The following is a 19,762-nucleotide window of genomic DNA, read 5'->3' on the forward strand; positions in this document are numbered from 1 at the left end:
ATACTACCTGAGACCTATGAGCTTGGCCACACTCAGAGAAGCTAAGCAAGAGCAGAAAGCTGGAAACAAAGAATCAAAAAAAGGGCTGGCAGCAATAAGAGAGTAATCAAAAAAAGCGTTGCCCATCTGACAAGAGCATCAGATGTCTGCTTGCAGGGGCTCACACAGAGCCAAAGTAAAAAAAACTATTTGCAGAGCTTGCAAAGGTCTGCTGTTATTTTGTAGCGGAGAGATCAATAACATCAAAAATTAGGTGATTTTCCTTCCTGGCACAGTTCTCATATGTTGCTATATTTCTTTTTCTGTGCAGAGCAGAAAAAGAAAGATTTGTGAGTGTGGGCAGGAATGGGTCACTAACTAATTATCTGCAGAGGGTTACCACAAGGTGCAAGTACTCCATGTCCCTCTCTGAAACAGAAGGGCTAAGATGACCATAGTCATGCAATAGGGGAGAATGCAGCTCTTCCATGGAGCAGCTGAAGTCACATAAGCAGTTAAGGAGTTCTGATTTTCAGCAAAGCACTTGCTGAACTTTCAGCCTCTTTAGCCTAAGGAGAAGTTCAGAAAAGGGTAGCTGGGACATTAAAACCACCTTTCCTCCTTCAGAGTCCTGAAGATCTAATAGTACATGGGGGACTTTTAAGTCAAGTAGCTGAGGCATTAAGGAGATAAAAGGAAAGTGCAAGCCTGAACAGATCGCATCCCATGTTACTCGCACAGTACCCTGACTCCTCAATACTTACATGAAACAAATTTAGACTTTTTCAGACATTAGCAAAGCAAGCGTAAATAACACGACTGGCATTGAGACTAAGTGAATCACACCTCTGTTATCCTCTCTGAAGCAGAAATTGCTAGAGTTTAAGTTAGCTTACACATAAGCAGCAAAAGCAAGGGAAGCAAATCTGAGCTACTCAGATGCTTCCTTTTCCCTTTGCTAAGAACAAGCTAAACACAAGGGCATTTACACACAATGCTAAGGAAGCCATTTCTGTCACCTCTCACACAAGGAGGGTCCCCAGTCCCACACTTGCCTCTGTGCCCTGCATTTTCTCCTCTGTGAGCTCAGTCCTATTGCAAAGTGTTCCTCTGCTGGTACCACTGCTGAGTGTGGAGTGCTGTCCCAGGGACTGCATGGGGTGGGTTACATGCTGGGCCATTGCAGGAAGGGCACGTGCCTTTTGGTGTGTATTGCCAAGTGCTGGATGTGCTGGCAGCTCCTTATAAATCACACTGGAGCTCATCTTGCACTTCAGTGGAAACTACTTACAGCAGGGGTTTTTTATGGATGGTAATGGGGGCAGAAAGAATGGTCCTTTTCTTAACTTCAGCATTGTCTCATGTAGAAGATAGGACATGGAGAGATGCATCCTATCCCAGGTGTTTTACATGTGTTTCCTGCCTCTTGCTGGGTGACAACCTGGTGAACAGTGATGTTCTCCTCTCACAGAAAATTGGTTTTGGTTTTCCTTTTGATTGCTCAATGGCCCTGCACAGTTGAGACTGCCTAAGCTCAGCAGTAACAGCTGCTGGAAGACACTCTGACTCCACAGATGCTCTTTGCGGGTTCTCAGATGTTTCTTGCTTCTAGTGAGCAGACTTTTGGCCAAAGTCTGTCTCAAATGTGCTGATTCCAGCTTATACCTCAGCCTACTATTTTGCTTCAATAGACAAAATTGCTCTAAATAAATTACCACTATCAGGCAGATAGTGGCATATTGTGAATCCACAAGGTGCTTCTCAAAGAAGTGTTCCTATTAGGAGTTTCAGAAAGTGCCACCAAAGTAATTTACAAAAAGGTTAATTTATTATTGAGAGACCTTGGCTGTCCATTCCTTTATAATGTAATGGATTGTAATTCAGAAGAATGGGATATAAAAATGCTATTAAAAGCTGAAAACTTTTCCAGAATAATCTTTTTCCCTCCACCTGAATTTTCTGTATTATTCAGAAGTGTAAGCTCTGACAAGCATTATACAGCTGTATTCTCCCCAGGTTTACATTCAGTGCATGTAACAGGTACACATTTTGACACCACCTAACCCTTCAGCGATGATTTCACAGGAGTTTAGAAAACAGGCCGAGTTGCCATCTCCTGCCCTCAGAATCTGTGCTAATGCTCCTGAGTGGATTTAGTTATAGCTTTATCACATTCCAAAGCTGTATAATGGACAGCCTCACAATTTATGAAATTACCTGTGTGTTATCAGACTGGGAATACAGATGCTTTGTTCCATTTTTCTCCGGTTTTCACTAGAATAATGGAAGCCAAATCATTCCAGGCAAGCACTGCACAGTAATTGCAGTTGATACTGTCATACAGAGGCTGCAATGATTTGCTGGCTCTGAACAGCTCAGTTTGTTGAAACACAGCAGATAAGACTTGGAAAATCAGCATTCTTTCCATCCAACATGTTTATTGCTGAAGTAAAAGCTATTGCCATTTATTTTGGTGAGTCCTCATTGGCAGGGGATGTTTGCCTGGAGCAGTGACTGCACAATTTGGCTTTATGAACTTATCATTATGATCACCAATATCAATTTTGTGCTTTCTACTACTATCTGTGATTATTAATTAATGCTTCATTCATTTTCCCAGCAGTACTATCACCCTCACAGCATCTCTGGGGAAATGCCACTCTCCTCAGTTTTACACGGCGAGCAGCTGAAGCATGAGCCTAGGCTGGGGCTGAATTAACACATCAATCAGAATTCAGGAGTTCCAGGCTGTTGGTCCTCTTCTCAGATCATCAGATCCTACTTCTTCCTGCATCACAGCTATACTTTTCAAATTCGCTCTTACTGTAAGCCCTATGTTAGTGGGATAATAAAGGGAGATGTTTTTAGGTGGTCTTGCCACAGGATCAAGTGAAATGGCAGTTTGCCTCTGACAGTCAACACAACTGCTTTCAAGGTTCCTCACCCTGCACAGACAGATCTAAGGCTCCCATCATGTGTGACTTTTTTGTTTGGTGTTGCAACTTCACACACTGGTTCATAAGCATTGTCAGGTTGCTTTATCGTCTTTACTTGGGCCGTGAAAAAAAAATAGTAACACTACAGTACCACAGTATTTACGTACTTACAGTGTAGCAACCATGTCTTGCCAGACTTCGTGAATACTCTAGAAAGGTTCTGAAGCATTAGAGTTACACAAAACACCTGACTGTTTCCTTTTGTTTTAAACAAACTCTTAAAATCTAGATTGAGGAGAAAGATACCAACTTGTTAAAGCTGTTAGAGTGTTTTTATGGTACTTATACAAATGCTACACTTTTCTGGACAAATTCTAGCCAAGAAGCCACATTTTCCTACCTAAAAAAATTACTTAATTCTGTTTCAAAATGCATAGCTTGTACTTAAACATGCGTTTTTACACTACAGCTTTGTGTTGTTACATGGCTGCCAGTGGATAAAGTGATTCCCCGCCTGTGTAGCAAAAGAAAACTTCCTTGTTTCTGAATCACAGAAATGCTGAATGATTCAAGGTCAGCAGGGGATATATTGAATATATCATGGGCTCCATATGGTGGACTGTTCTGCTTGTCATGCAGTCATAAAGGTACAGAAGAACAAAACCAAAAAAAAAAAAAAAAAAGATTGCCTTGAAGACAATCTGACATGCTTCTCACCCACACCATTCCCTTGATGCTCAAAGGCAAATTAAGAATGCTTTTTTCTTTTTTTTCTTCTTGTTTTTCCCTGTATTAGTGCAATGGGGCCAAGAGAAAAGTCTGGCTGGAACACTTCAGCATCACTTTGGAAACAAGAACAAGTAGTGACAGTGCTTTAAACGTGTTTTCTGCTGTTGGAGCCTTACTGTTTCTTTCCTGTGATGGGAAATTTTGAACTGAATACATCTTAGACAAGTAAAAAAAAAAGCTGCATTCAGAAGAGTACCTTAAGTGGTTGTTGTAAGTAAAAAATCAAATTACTAAAGTAAACTAAATGGAAGTAAATCTGCATTCTGTAGAGCAAGATTTCAATTTGCTAAGCTAATATACAAATACTTCTAGTGCTGCAAACAAGAGAGAACATCACAATTCCAGGTTTTAAATTTAAAACATAGCATTACAGCAGTTTCCATTTCTGCATTAGATAAAATTTAGTGCTAAAATGGAATATTGGGATGTTAATGACTTTGTTTTAATATGACCTAAACTTTTTAATTAACCTGCCAAGACAAATTACAGCCCATAGCTCTTAGGTAACTACTGCAGACAGCTGAGACTCAACACCAATGCCTCTGTTGGGAGAGGGATTAATGGCAGCTTTGGAATGAGTCTGCTTTTTTCTGCAAAGAAAAAAAGTCCATTAAACACTGTGGTTAGAAGAAAGTGGAGTGCTAGTTTTATGGACTAATCTTTAAATTACAACCAAACGAATCTAGGTATATGAACAGTTTCAGCAGGTCAATCAAATTTAAAATTAAATATTTCCGAATCAGAAACAGATTTAGATATTTAAAGGGTGGAAGAAGAATACTCAGTGTGTTGTCAGGCACCCGCTGGCAGCATCTTTTCCTCCTTGGGCAGCAACAAATCCATGCCTGTGAGCTGAACTGACAGGGCATTTTACTGCCAGAGAAGTCAGAAGACCTATTTAGTTAATCTGTTAAGCAATCTTAGCTTCTTTCTGTTAGCAAGGAGAAACAGGGATTCCCGTTACTGTGGTTGCTACTGCCAAGGCTTACAGTGCACTGTATTGGAATTTTAAACTCAGTACTCTGCCTGAACTCCAGCTTGAGTGATTTTGATGGTGTTCAATGGCAAGACTGCCTGTCACACAGAACTGTGGAATGGTGCTGCTGTCTGTTCTTCAATCATTCCTACACCTCTGCTCCAGAAAGAGAAAAAAGCCAATCTAACAAACAGAAAATCAAACAAAACTAACAAAAGCCAACTAAATAAAAGGAAAATCAAAGTAAGAAAATAAAGCAAGGATCTTCTAGCTTGTAATCCATGTTTGGCACTGGGCAGAATCTTGTTATGGTTATAGTTACTTAAAAGGCCTATAAAATACTTACTCATCATTTAGGGTCTAACAGTATTCAGCATGTTGCTAAATACAACCCCCTCCAAGCATTTTCTCCAAAACCACGCAAAGCCATCGTGCAATTCAAGTACATGAGTTAATTCCTGGCCCCAAGGCATATTTAGGAGTTTAAGAATAATAGAGGAAATCCTTACCAATAGCAGTAGTAAGAAAAGAAACCACTTCCGATTCCTTGCCATCATTGTAGAAGGCTAAATGCCATATTCCTGAATCTAAATACTGGATAAATCCTGTCTCGTGGCTGGCCAAGGGCACAAAAGCTCTGTGCTGCCGCTGAGGTCCTTCCAGGCTTCTTGCCTCCTGTGTCAGTAGACGTCTTCCATCAAGGAGCTCAACAAAGTCAAACTGCAACATAAGAGGGAGCGATGTTGGTGTGTTTATCAGGTTTCCCTAAGCTTCGTCTCTTACTCTGGGTCTGCAGAAGCATCATAAACAGGATTTGCTCTGCTAACTCAAGTACCTTCCCGGACTACCTGCAAGTAACCATTTTGGAAGTATCTAGTATATGGATGTATTTTCCTGTAATTATATGAATATTGAAATCATCTTTGTTTATAAGGTGATTTGCAGCATATTGGCCTTACTGAGGTGTTCTCATTCTGTAGAAATGTAGGCAGGAAAACATGAGACCATGCCTCAGCTGCACTGTAAATATGACACTAAGCAGCTTATTTGTTATCTTTTTTTAATGTCTTGGCGAATATGGAAAATAAAACAGAAAAATATATCTAGCCCAACTAGGTTGTTTGACAGAGTTGCTAGGGAACTTTACTTAAGGGAAAAGTACTTTCCCTTTCATCACGGGAAAACTAAGAAATATTTTAAGGTGAACTATGGTAGAGGTTTTGCAGAAGTATTTTGCTTAGCCAACAAGGGTTTTATCTTAAAACAATAGGAAAAGTGGTTACAAGATCATAGAAAATGAAGATGGAAAAGAGATTAATACAGAAAAGTCACATTTAAGATGTGGCTCTAGGTATTTTCCTCAAAAGGTTGCATTTACTTTTTGCAAGGATAACTTCAACTGAACAACTGCTTTGCTCTAATACTAGTATTGCAACTCCCTTTATTTCCCTAGTTAAATAACCTTCCACTGATTTTCCACAATAATTGTATTTTATCTGGTATTACATTAATGGGATGAGGCAGATATAAGCCTAGCAGACATCAAAAATGTTAAATGACCTTTATCTAATCTGACTTTTATCATGTCTTTAGATGACCAGGACACCTTGCAAGCTGAATCCAACACTATTCAGCTTTTCTATTCCCTGACTTCACTTGGTTTTGCCTCTCTCATCCAGCTGATCAGGTAAGTTTGTGATTTTTTTACCAGGAAGAAGAAAATCAGGCAAAAAGAAGCACCACCACTTATTTCTGAACCCGTAAATGTTGCTGCACTGAATGGCTGCTGAGTGCTAGTTGACTGTAAAACCAATATTTAGGCTGCTTAGCCCCTTTCACTTTACTGTAGCAAAATTTGGGTGCTTGTTATTAAGTTGTCTGGTATGGTCTTCAAAGTCAGCCAAGATAACGACTTGATGACATGTTCTTTCCTATGTAGGAAAAGTTAAAAAAAGTTAAGCTACTAAGTTAAAAAAAGAATGTTTATTTCCTAGAACATTTTGAGCAATAACCTATATATGACATAGCTCACATATGAAATGACAGAATTCATCCCTGGATTATTTTAACTATGTATTTTTAATTATTTATTCACAGGAAATTATTTTTGAACCTTGATTTTATTTTCTTTTGGTTATATTTCAGTACAGAGATCTCAAATTTGGTGCTGAAGAGTCTTTTGAGAACATAAAAGCTGTCACACCGCAAAGGTCATTCCTTTTGGGTGACTATCCAAGTTAGCTTTGATAGAGACAGAGCTTCTGCTTTTGAAAAATATGACATAAATATAAATTATAAAACATACAATCTAAAATCTAAAAATACAAGGCAAGTATAAATTCTAACCACATGCAATTAAAAATGTACACTGTTTCAACCGTGCCCTGGGGGGGCATCAGACACAGCACTACCAGTTGGGCAAAAGAGGGGATTGTCCTGCTCTGCTCTGCTCTGCTCTGCTCTGCACTGGGGCAGCCTCACCTTGAGTGCTGGGGACAGTTTTTGGTGCCATAAGAAAAACATTCAGCTCTTAAGAGAGTGTCCGAAGGACAGCCATGAGGATGGTGAAGGCTCTGCAAGGGAAGCCATATGAGGAGCAGCTGAGGGCTCTTGGTGTGTTCAGCCTGGAGGAGACTGAGGGGAGAGCTCATTGTGATCTGCAGCTTCCTCTCTGAGGGAAGGTGCAGGGGCAGACACTGATCTCTTACTTCTCTGTGGTGACCGCTGATAGGACTTGAGGAAACAGCATGAAGCTGAGACAGGAGAGGTTTAGGCTGGATATTAGGAAAAGGTTTTTCACTCAGAGTATGGATAAACACTGGAACAGGCTCCTCAGGGAAGAGGTCATGGAAGTGTTTGGACAAAGCTCTAAGGCAAGTGATTTTGGGGTGTCCTGCGCAAGGCCAGGAGTTGGACTTGACGATCCCCACAGATCACTTCCAACTCCGCATAGTCTATGATTCTATGAAAACAACTGAAGGGTTTAGGACGATACTGGTGAGTGGTTGGTTTGAAAGTCACTTTGGGACCCAAGTGTCTGTAGCTACTCTAAGCATGAGCTACTGCCTAGGCTGGTGCCTCATGAGGCCTCAGTGTGACCATGCCTGACACAGCCGAGCAGGACAGTGACACAGGACACCATTGTGGTGTCTGGGGCTGGGAATGTCTCTACAGAGCTTGAGTTTGAGTAAGGAATAAGTGAACTGAAGAAGGTAAAACTAGTAAGAGAAAACCCCAAGTATTTGCATATTTATTCTGGAGCATGGTAAAACAACTTGGTTCAATTTTTAAAACAGAACTTGAGAAAATTTTCTAGAATCACTGGATTGCAAGCAAAGAGACACTTCTAGGATGCAATCTGCCTCACTGTAACGTGGAAATCTAAGAAATGTCCTATGGATTGTGCTTACAAGCATCTACTTCCTGCTATCTATTAGATGTAGTTACTCAAAGCTTAGTGAGATGAAAACCATTTCAAGGCACTCAGGTACAGTGAGCTGCTGTTGTTCCACTCCAATCTGGGTTATACTTACTTGGGGCTTTCTGCCAAAAACAAAAGGTTTTTTAATAAATATCTGCAAGATGCTGCTGCAGATGTTGATGCTGCAGTAGTGTTGGTGTACTACTTTGCCAAGCTAGTAGTTGTAAATATTAGTGGAGCCACACATGGAATGGGCTTTATTGCATTTTAATACATTCAAAGATTTTTAATAGGCAATTAGTTACTGCCAGCAAGGAAATCATTGATAAAATACCATATTAATCAATTCAAACTGTAGAAACAGAAAAATGCCCTCTGCAAGCAGTGACAACCTATCCTAAAATTTATGATTTATTAAAATTTGGCCAAGGTTAAAATGAGTTTAAAAAAGGATTTGATCTAGGAAGATTAAATCTCATAGACCATAACAAAATTGTGTAACTTATTATGATTTGTTGAGAAGAATGAGAAGAAATGTCTTTTGTTAATAGTAAACTATTTTGGGCTTCTGTGTGATCTATTTCTAAGACTAAAGAAATCTGGAGCTTACGTTTTCTTCCTACTTATTAGTGACGACAGTTGTTGGCAGCCTAAAACAGAAAACAATCACCACAGCCAGAGAAAGTTTCCCACAGAGAATTAGGAATAGTTTGTTATTTAAGCATGGATAAATACGACTTTGAGCATTATATTGGATGTGCAGAGCCAGGTTTTGGTAGCAAGGGGTGCAACAGGAGTGGGTGCTTTGAGTGGGTGGTGCTGGAGCTTTCCCTGTGTATGACGGAGCCAACGCCAGCTGGCTCCAAGACAGACCCACCAGTGGCCAAGGCTGAGCCCGTCAGTAATGGTAGCAATTGTCACCTCCTTGATAACGTATTTAAGAAGGCAAAATAATCATTGCACAGACGTAAGTGCAGCTAGAGAAGAGGAGAGTGAGTGGACCAATTATGCAGACACCAAGGTCAGTGCAGAAGGGGAAGGAGGAGGTGCTCCAGGTGCTGGAGCTGAGATTCCCCAGCAGCCTGTGGTGCAGACCATGGCGAGGCAGCGGTACCCCTGCAGCCTGTGGAGCTCCAAAGGGGAGCAGAGATCCCCCTGCAAGCAGCCTGGAGAAAAGACCCATGCAGCAGCAAGGGGATGCCCTGAAGAAGGCTGTGACCCCATTCAAAGCCTCTGCTGGAGCAGGTTCCTGGCAGAACCTCTGGCCCCATGGACAGCGGAGCCCACACTAGAGCACATCTGCTTGCTGGACTTTTGACCTCGTGGGAAACCAATGACTGCACTTTGTGGAAAAAGTGAGCTTTATGTGTTAAATTTTAGGGTTTTTACTTAAAGAATTGAACCTATGCATGTAACAACTTCTGTTCCATAATAAAATTTAAGAATGATAATAAACAAAAAAATGAATAAAGAGCTCTGATCTAAAGTTAGTATTATGCAATCATGACTTGAGTTTTTATTTCACTAACACAGGACTTTTAAGTTATAAATATTTGAATCTCCCTGTGAAAAGGGACTGATTAGACAAGGGCAGTAATAGCATTATTGTGGCACTGAAATGATAATGTACAGATCCTACTGAAATATTTTAATTCTGCAGAAAAGTGGGCAGAGAAGCATAGATTTATGACACCTCTTTGACAGAAATAAGTTGGACCTGTGATAATACATACAAAATACCATATTATCCACAGAGATCATAATAAACATATTTGTTTGTTCAAAAACAAAAAATGCAGGGTATTTCTAAAAATCTCTAAAATTTTCAGCTAATAGTAAAGGACAAGGGCAAGATACACTTATATAAACCTGCTAATTCTTTGATAACCTGCTGATGCAAGTGGGAGTACAATACTTTGCATTGCCAGTGTATTATGCCCTAATGTATTAATCAACCTGGGTAAGAGCAGCTTAGAAGCTGAAACAGAAAGAAGAGAAAATAAGGTATAAAATCCTTACTTAAGAGGATGGTCCTTGAGAGCTTTTCCCACAAAGTGGTTTTTTTTAATATGTTTTTTGTCAAGGTTAAAAAAGATTCTTTTTTGTTAAAAAAGAATCTGCTTTCATTTTAGTCCTACAGAATAATAACTGGATCTTGATTTCTGTCTAAGTTGGTGGCTTTCTGTAAAAAATTGTTTTTATTTTCTTATACAGTGATTACTTGGCCCTGACAACGCTCAGTCTAAGCTGACAGTCAGCATATATCATGTGAAGGGTTGGCTCAAGGCATTCCAGCATGGAAGACAGAAGTGAATCTTGCTCCTGTAAGGGTGACCAGCTGGGGTCTTGCTGCTGTTACCATGAGATGGTAAAGGCAGTGGCTGAAACAGACAGACCTGAGGTATACGAATCTGCTGAAGAGACGATTCCTTTGGATGTAGTTTGAGTGTGGCTGCCTTTGTGCAAAGGACTGGATGGAAAAGGTGGTATCTTCTGCTTGGAGCAACCAGCTGGTACCCTCAGTGACCACCAGCCTCACAAAATCCTTCTCCTCTGGCAGCCTGCTGCCTTAGGCAACTGCCTGCTCAGCCCCTGCCTACAGCTCATCGGATTAATTTGTGTAAATTTTTTCAGCTGTCTCCTGATTCTCGTTCTCTGGATAAATGATCTTGGACATCTTGCAAGCATGCAACAAATTCTTGAAAGAAATACGTGAAATAAAACAATAAATCATACAAACATCAATTTGAGACAACATGATTTAATTAAAATAAGGTCCCATTACCTGTGTGTGTGATGGTGGGAGTCCTTTTCTGCCATAGATGCCAACCAGCGCAGCCTTTCCTAAAGACACATTGAATTTCAGATGCACTGGGTGGTCGATGAACACCTGAGATCTCCAAAAGATACCAGGAGGGATCTTCTGTGTGGCTCGTCTGCCTACATCAATTTCTCCGGAGTCTATAAAACTGTCGTCTGGAAAGAAACTACTGGGCTTTCCTGCCAAAACACAGGAACAAAAATTCTTGAGTTAGTCTTTAGATCCTGAAAGTAATCTAATCATACCGGTATCTCTGACACTGATCTTGAGAAACAGTCTATTAGTATCCTGAAGTCTTCGGAGTACTTTGTCTAGCCAATCCATATGGTTATGGAAGGAAAACTGGCAGGATTATTTCTGGCTTCAGCAACTGTTTTGTTTGAAAACATGAGCACGGGAAGCGCAACCTGGAGAAAAATGGCCTTTTGTTTAAATTGCAACATCAGATAGTGTGTAATTATATTCCAAAGATAAGAATAAATCATCTGACATTGGATCCTAAATTAATATAAGTTTAGGAATGGAGAAGTCATCATTAAATTAGTAAAGAGAAGTGTAGGGAGAATGAGATAGATGTGCCACAGAGTGGAATAGTGGTGTGGAGAGCAGCAGCGTGAACGATGCCTAAGTGGGGAAAGGAAAAATGTTTCCCTGTCAAATTAATTCTTGACCATGGTAACAGTATTTGAAATAGCCAGAAAAAAGCTAATGAAAAGAAAGGACTGAGATAAACAAAGGAGACCATACCCTGCACTTGAGCAGTGTTTATTAAGAAACATAAGGGTTTTAATTTGGTTTCAATATAATCTGTAAAGTATGTTATTATTATCCATTTTCTTTCAGAAGACAAATGGAGGCATCTGTTTCTAAAACTACCAGGCTGGAGATTCAATGGGATCAGGACATGCTGTAATGTCCAAGGGAGTCAGCAGGGAGCACCCCTAAAAACACACCTGAGAAATTCCAGTTTAGAAATTTATGCAGTCATAACTCCCAAAACAGGTGGCTGCTTCAAAAAATCTGGACCCAAAGGAAGACCACGGAATGAGGGGCAGAATGAAAAATCAAATGCCAGAATGTTCCCTTTTCAGCCTCTGCTATAATCAGTGGCTGCAGCTTTGGGTGCAGGGCACAGGGATGATGAAGAAGGCAACTGCTTAGCAAATAGCCTTTATTAAGGACACTTCTAGTGGAAAAGAATGCAGTAGTGTCACCTGAAAGATTCTGGCTTTAGTAAGGAGAGCAACATGTCACCAACAAGGACTAATTATTAATTTTGGAAATTCAAATAAATTTGTTTGTTATCCCTATGCTATTTCAGCACACACTACGAGATTTTACAGAGCAAACAATTCTAACCAAATGAGAAGGAAACTTCTGGCTACATACATTCTTTTGTAGGAAAATCACATTACAATTTCTTTTCTTCCAGTACCTAGATTTGAGGAATGGGGGAAAAAATCCTTTCCCATCTATCATGAATTTAGGTCAAATAGTCTCAGAATTTACTTGCCACGTTGGAAAGGTGACTGGTAGAACACTGATTTTTACAGTTTCAAATGACATTTCCTTTAAGATTACATAATGTTAAATACAGTATTGCCATAAATTTCTCCACATACCATCCCAATGCAAACTCTCCAGGAGAAACAGATGTAAATTGTTAGCTGCCTCTGAAAATCAATATAGAAATGATATGCATACTAACTATTAAGAATGGAGATCTTTTCCTTGCAGGATTTTTGGCTCTGGTAACACTAAACCCTGATTTAAAGTCAGCAACTGCTTAAGGACACTGGTGGAGCAGGACTCGATGGCATGAGCTATCTTGAGGCAGAAGTTTTATGCATACCAGAACAAAAGGTGTATATGCAAAGGCTGTGTGTTCACACAAGAAAAGCTACTCTTACTTTATAAGATCTCCATTTATCTTTGCTCATCACTTGCAAATAAACACGGGGGGGAAATCTGCTGACCTTTTATCCTTTTTCAGTCCATGTACATATTAAATGAGATAATCAGAAGCAGCTTAAGTAAATGGCCACTCTTTCTGAATACTTCTGTGCTAATAGGGTATAATTGCACAAGAAAAATCACCCAGCTAGATTCTGAAGGGAACTACTTGATCAACTGGATTGATAGTATTTATTTGGCATAGTAAAATTTTCTTTTCACACTGTCAGGATTATAGGAAACAGTTCCAATGTCTTCATGCAAAGTTTCTTACTGCACTATTGTAACATGAAAAGACTGAGGATTCTGTTAAAGAAGAGCTAAAGACATCACATGTTTTGGTTCAAATAAGATACATTCTTTCGGATTACTACTGACATGTTTTATAGGTTCTTAGCTATTCAGATGAAAACCTTAAGTATTTGATATGCCCCATGATTGTTCATTAATAAAGATCGTACATCAGAGTGAATCAGGAAAGGTGAGAATTTAATATGACAGATGTTGCTATGCAAGATAGAGCCTGGAGAAAATGAGCACAGGGTGTATTCTGTAGAGAGAGCAGCACTTGCTCATGCAAACAAAAATGCTTCTGTGATTGCAAAAGACAGTCTCACAGAAATAATTTTTTGTACAAACAATTACAATTTATGTCTCCTCTTGGTGGACAGTTGTATTCCAAGAAGCAGATATCCTAAGAGCTGTTATGTCATGTTGCCAGAGGTTGAAGCTCATCCTGATACAGCAGTCCAAGGAGAAGCTCTCTTCACTGAATTCAGTCCCTGAAATCCCTTTGTTTCACCAGCTGTAACCTACAGTAAGATTAGGCCCTATGGACTGGATACTTCACAAAGAAAGTACAATAAAAAAGCCATTTCAGCTTCTAATCAGAAATTGGCTTCTAATCAGAATACCTGACTCCTTAAAATTAACTTCAGGTCTGAATTCTTAATTGGGCTGTCAATTACTTTGCTCTTTCTCCACATTACCTTGAACTTTTAGTTGCCGTAGCAACTGTTCTTAATTTCTCTGGATATCAAAATGAACTGTTTCATTTCAGACCTTGCTGAATCTCTCTCTGTTTCTCACTGGATGGTTCCTGACTCATCAAAACACTTAAGAACACACATAGCTCTGACTTCAATCACAGTCAATTACATGCTTAAATGTAAGCATGTGGTTAAGTGTTTTGGTAAACAGGGTTGGGCTTGAACAGAGGTAAATGCTGTTCTGGAGCACAGCCACAGATGAGAAGGAATGTCTGTTACTGAGAGCTGGAAAGACACTGGTAATGATTCATTCAGATCAGCTCTAAGGATGTTCCTAACACATTCCAGCCTATTTCATTCTGATCCAAAGACATTCTAATATATTTTAATTCTTCAAAAAAATTTTTAATCACATACATTCTGGTTTAGAACAGAAGCCCTGCAGCACTGCTAGTCCAGAGTTAGTTAGATAGTTACCTGATGGGGAGAGAGCTGCATTTGAATGCTGGACAGTGTTACTCCTGTGCCAAAGATGTGCACATGTGTTTTTTAGTCAGGACAGGGTAATTTCCTCTAAAGCCTACAGATTCCCTAAGATCTATGCAAAGCACTAACTTGAGGGGTCTTCTCATGACATAACTAGGCTATTTCCCAGATTTCTCTTTTAACAGAACAGCAATAAAAACTTCCACTCATGTCACTGTAAATGTGGCTAAAATAAGTGGAGGTCTTCCACTTGGATGGCAGTTTTGAATACATACATTTCTTTTTATTTTGACTTTTAAAAGTTTAGAGATGGACAGATCAAAGCTAGATGATTCAAAAATGAAACATATGGCAAGTTAGAGGGGGAAAAAAAGGATCTGTCGTGAAGTATTTTTGAGTACAACAGCAGGGCTGTCTGCAGCTTGCTGTACTGTCTAGTAAGGTTTCCTGAGAATAACCTCCTTAGCTGATTTTTCCTTGTAGCAACTTGATGGCAGACATCAGTTACCAGCAAATATACTGTTTTAAGGAACACACATAATTATGGCCCTTATTTGGGCTAATAAAGACAGAAAAACTCTTATGGGGAAAAAGCCCACTACAATTAATTTAAATGAAACATGTTAACACAGGCTGTCAGCCAAAGCCTAGGGAACTCAGGAAACTTTTGAGTTCAGTGAGTTGCAAGAACAGTAGTATACATCTTATCTGTCCAAAAAACTTGCACAAAAACAACTATCAAAATTAGTCTAATTAGTCTATTACTTCAATTTTACTGGACTCTCTTAATTTTATATAGAGAAGCCTGACACACAAAAAAAAAAAGCTTTCTGAAATATGCATTTCTCATTTCTGCAGCTATGTCTTGGGAGGGATAAGACTTTGCAGTACCTACAAGTACTTTTAGCCATGGTACCTCTAAAAAAAGAACACAATGATGTGAAACTGCTGAATAAGGTGCTGCTGAATTGAGGATCCATAAGCTGCTTCTAATTTCTGTCAACACTGTGATACATTGTGGAGACTATGCCTTTTATCTGGCTACTTTTATAAATCTATGTCCAACTCTGGAGTGTTAAAACTTACAGTGTAATAGCTCTCGGTAAGTATTTTGGTCCTCAAAACATTTGCTAAGTGGCAACAAATAGTCCAACATTTTTGTAGTGCTGTAGAGGAAGCTTGATCCAGTGCTTCAGGAATCATTTAATTTTCAAGAGACAATGTTTTCCCATGAAAACAGCCACTCGAGGCATGGTTTTCATGCTGGCCTTCTGTAGTCTGTGAGAATGCCTTGAACGTGTGGAGAAGGTTTCACACAGTTTTATTGCATTAGTGGACATCAGAAGGATATGAAACTTAGAAACATATGGAAACAGTACTGGCAACTACTAGCTCTAGACATGAAAGACTGGAAAAGCACCTGCTGATGGCAGCACTGAGGGTAATGGAGCATGAGATTGGACGGCTGGAGTTTAGAGGCAGACAGAGGACTCACAACATGGACACACAACAACCATACCTTCACTGGTTCCTTTGCCTTTCCTGTCAGGTAACTCTAACCCTGTGCCCCCCGAAGGATATAAGGAGACGTCCGTTGGCACTGGCCAACTGCTGGCTGTGTCTTCCGTGATCTCATACATCTGCCCTTCCATCGGCTGCAGGTGCCAGTTTAGGCCAAACAGGTGCATGGCTGTGGTGAGCAATGAGAAAAGTCATCTTTTTCTGTTTGGGAGAGTTTCAGAACTACAGGGGCACTTTCTCTTTCTGAACCCTCGCTCCAGTGCCTTATTAGTGGTCATTGCTGTACGACAAGAATGGGATTAATGCAATTAGACACCCCCTGCTGCTTCTACCATACCAGCTCCCTAGGTCTTTCCACCCACTTAAACTCGATTTAGATCACCTGTAACAATCCACTCTGCTGCTTCCAGCAGGACCACTCCTGACTCACGGTCCGTGTTACAGGATAACCAGGCACAGTGTTTCACAAAGCTCCCAAGGCTGGGTGACAATGCGGTGAACACAGAAATACAAGGAGTATTATTTCTTAACATACCAATAAATCCTAGGAACTGCACTCCGGTTTGTTTTGCCATGTTCACAGTGTATTATACAGGTTCTCTGTTTTTAACCCACCAATTATACACAGAAGCCTTTACAGACATCTCCGACAGCTTGTCCAGGTTAGGACCAAGTGAAAACTGAGGTAATTCAAGATCCATCTTGCACACATGCCTTTGTGCTCTGCATCACAAATGTGAGCGACTATGTCTGAGGATTCCTTCGTACAACTCAGCCTCCTCTATTCAGATCAAAGACATATCCTTGAGAACTGAAAACAAGCAGCACCATTTAGACTTGTGTGACACCAGGGCAAAGCTCTCTGTAGGTTTCTGGGCCATACTAAGTCATCCAGTGCACATGTGAATCTATTTCAAAGCATTACACAAAGACAAGTGCTGCTAAGGAACAAGACAGACTGCTTAAAAAGCAAACACATGTATGAGGAGTATGGAAATCATATGCTTACACAACTAATACTTGCCCCTTGCAAATATAAAGCAAAAGAATGTGGCTTGTGGCTTACCATATCAGTTCTTCCATCCCCAACATAAACATTTCATACTCAATCAGTATCCAGCTTAGCTTTAGGCTCTACACAGCTAAATGATCTGGTATTTGCTACATTTGGAATGACATTTCTTTTTGAAGGGAAAGCCTTGATATTTTACACTATAATTTCTCAAAAAACCTATACAATGGCACTAACATCACATCCATTTATTATAAACAAAACTAGTAAAGAAACAGAGCATTTCCATGGCCTACAATTCTCTTTTTATTCACATACATATACCTGAGATCATTAACTATTGTTGGGGACAAGTGGTTAGTTTATTTAAACCTGTGCATTGAAACAATCTTTACAAGAGGATTGAAAAGTAATCTGAGTAGCTCTCTGAGGACAGTAGGTTTAGGCAATTTAGCAAAATATGTGATTTTTCCACTTCAGTCTCAATTAGGTCATCTGTCATTTACTAACATAAACAAGGTTGTCTTTACACAACTACAACATAACAAAACATGAGTGCAAAACTCTTTTTTTACCACGGAAATGAGGACTGTGTTTGTTAACAATCTTAACCATCAGGAAAGAAAATACGCTCCTTAAACTCCCACACAGCAAGGAAGCACAGCAAGGAAAGTCTCCTGAGGAGCTGTTCAATGCTCATTTTTATTCAGGTACATACAGCAAGAAGGAATGTTACCAACACCACTGGTAATTTAACCAGGGCACTTTAGGCAGAGCGACAAGTATTTTCATCTAAAAGGGATATATTTACTCGGCAGAGAAGAGAGGATATCAGACCATGAACAAGGAGTCTGCATCAAGCATTTAGCATTGCTATGCTTGCATAATATCTTTGTGTTCATACAGCCCTCATCATCAGAGTGCCTGGGCACTTCATAGCTATTAACCTCATAAAACCTCATCAGGTAGGAATCTGCTTTTTTCTACTACACAGAAAAGGAAAGGACAACTACAGCAGGTTAAAGGACTAACTCAATTCACTTGTTTGGGCGTTAAAATGCAATTGTGTGTTAATTCACTTAACTTACTCTATGCTTACAGGGTCACAAGCTCTAAAGAGGCACTTCATGCAGCTCTGTGCCAGCAGTTTTGTTCTAAGCTCAGTACTGGATGCTATCTTATAACTCCATCCAGGCTGGACATCTCCAAGGACCAGAGTGTTATCCAGAGCTGTTAGAGCTCAAGGCCTTAGATGCTCTAAGCACACAAGTTCCTATGTTTAACATGGGATATTTGTAGTTACATGAATGTTTGTAGTTCCAAGCAGAATGGAAACTGTACTCTTCACTCCTCCAAACTCAGGCAATCTTAGGCAGCAGTCAGGCCTAAGTTCTGCTGGCCTTAAGTGCTTAACACCAGCTCCATCTCTCAGATGTCATGTTAGAATGACCTGCATGAGCTTATACTGGGCAGGAACTGAGCCAGTGGTTTGTTTTCTTCGTGAAAGACTTTGGACAAATGGACAAAACCATTTGACTTGCTCTGTCCTTTGGACATCACAGCCTAAGTGTCACACAGATTTTTAGGAACACATTGCAAAGCCATTGTTTCCCCAAAAGGCCATAGCTGCTTCTCCTCTCCTTAGGAGGATTTTTTTATTGTAGATCATTATTTACTGTAAGCAAATGAAAGGTGAGAAACTCAACATTGTTCTGGGTGCAGGGGAAAACCATGAACATTTCTTCCAGGCATTAAAACTAATTTAAAATACCTGAGAGCAAATGAGTTAATAAGTGATCATCTTGCTTCAGTGTAACGACAGAACCAGCACCCTGGAAGTGCTGCAGCTTTTCTGCACATTATCCATCCACTTGAGCAAGTGGATCAACCATTCCATGTCATCATCCAATTCTCAATGTTTGAAAAGTGTCTTAAAATGTCCCAAAATAGAAAATATGACAGAATTATCTGTAACATAGATACTGTGTTATCACACAAAGTTAAATGACTTATATTAATGTTAAATTTTGTCCTTTGCTAGTAGATTTTGTCTAAAGCAAAAAGCTTCTTGTGTACATTGATCTCATCATCACACAGATCACAGAATCAAAAAGTGGTTTGGGTTGGAAGGGACCTTAAAGACCATCTCTTTCAACCCCACTGCCATGGGCAGGGACACCTTCCACTAGACCAGGTTGCTCCAAGCCCCATTCAGCCTGGCCTTGTACACTTCCAGGTGTGGGACAGCTTCTCTGGGCAACCTGTGCCAGTGCCTCATCAGCCTGATAATAAAATATTCATTATATCTAATCTAAATCTACTATCTTTTCATTTAACACCCTTTTGGCCTTGTCCTGTCATTGCAGACCTTAGTAAAACATCTCTCTACATCTTTCTTACAAGCCTCCTTTTAAAGTATTGCAAGGCTGTAAGAAGGTCTCCAGTGATAAGCCATGAGAATGACAACCATGCACATCGTGCATATGAAAGTGCAGAATGCTAAAAACCAGTATTATTTGAATAGCATTTTGATTATCAAGTGCTTTAAAAATTCAGAAAACAGTATAAAAGCTCAGAGCTACTGCTCTGTTCAGAATTTCTGATTTGATGTTTCCAAGCACAAAATAAAAGCCTATAAATATTCCCACTCATATGGCAAACAGACATCATGCAATTTCTGCTATAGGTAGGCAGTAACCACAAAATTCAACCTGGAACAACAACAAAGAGTATGGTTTACTTTGGAAACACACTCTCATAGCAGGTATGTTACAAGGATATCATCTGATCAAGTGATTTCATTACTATATTCCAAATATCAGCAGTGTCTGCTTGGCAGCCTGGTGGAAGCTTCGTTTCTCCTTTTGCTCTCTCTAACT

The 19,762-nt window shown here is 39.8% G+C and overlaps 1 protein-coding gene across 2 annotated transcripts in view; it reads right to left on the minus strand.

Annotated features, from left to right (window-relative positions):
• The window catches only part of TENM4 (teneurin transmembrane protein 4), a 600,742-nt gene that overhangs the window by 168,983 nt on the left and 411,997 nt on the right, over positions 1–19,762 (minus strand). For both annotated transcript variants that reach the window (XM_063394390.1, XM_063394392.1), the window contains 3 exons: positions 15,870–16,040; positions 10,887–11,101; positions 5,190–5,400 (listed from right to left, as the gene is read on the minus strand). In XM_063394390.1, coding sequence (XP_063250460.1) covers positions 5,190–5,400; positions 10,887–11,101; positions 15,870–16,040 — 597 coding nt within the window. The remainder of the gene's footprint in view (positions 1–5,189; positions 5,401–10,886; positions 11,102–15,869; positions 16,041–19,762) is intronic.

Source organism: Prinia subflava, chromosome 3, assembly GCF_021018805.1.
Source record: "Prinia subflava isolate CZ2003 ecotype Zambia chromosome 3, Cam_Psub_1.2, whole genome shotgun sequence".
Taxonomy (NCBI): Eukaryota; Metazoa; Chordata; class Aves; order Passeriformes; family Cisticolidae; genus Prinia; species Prinia subflava.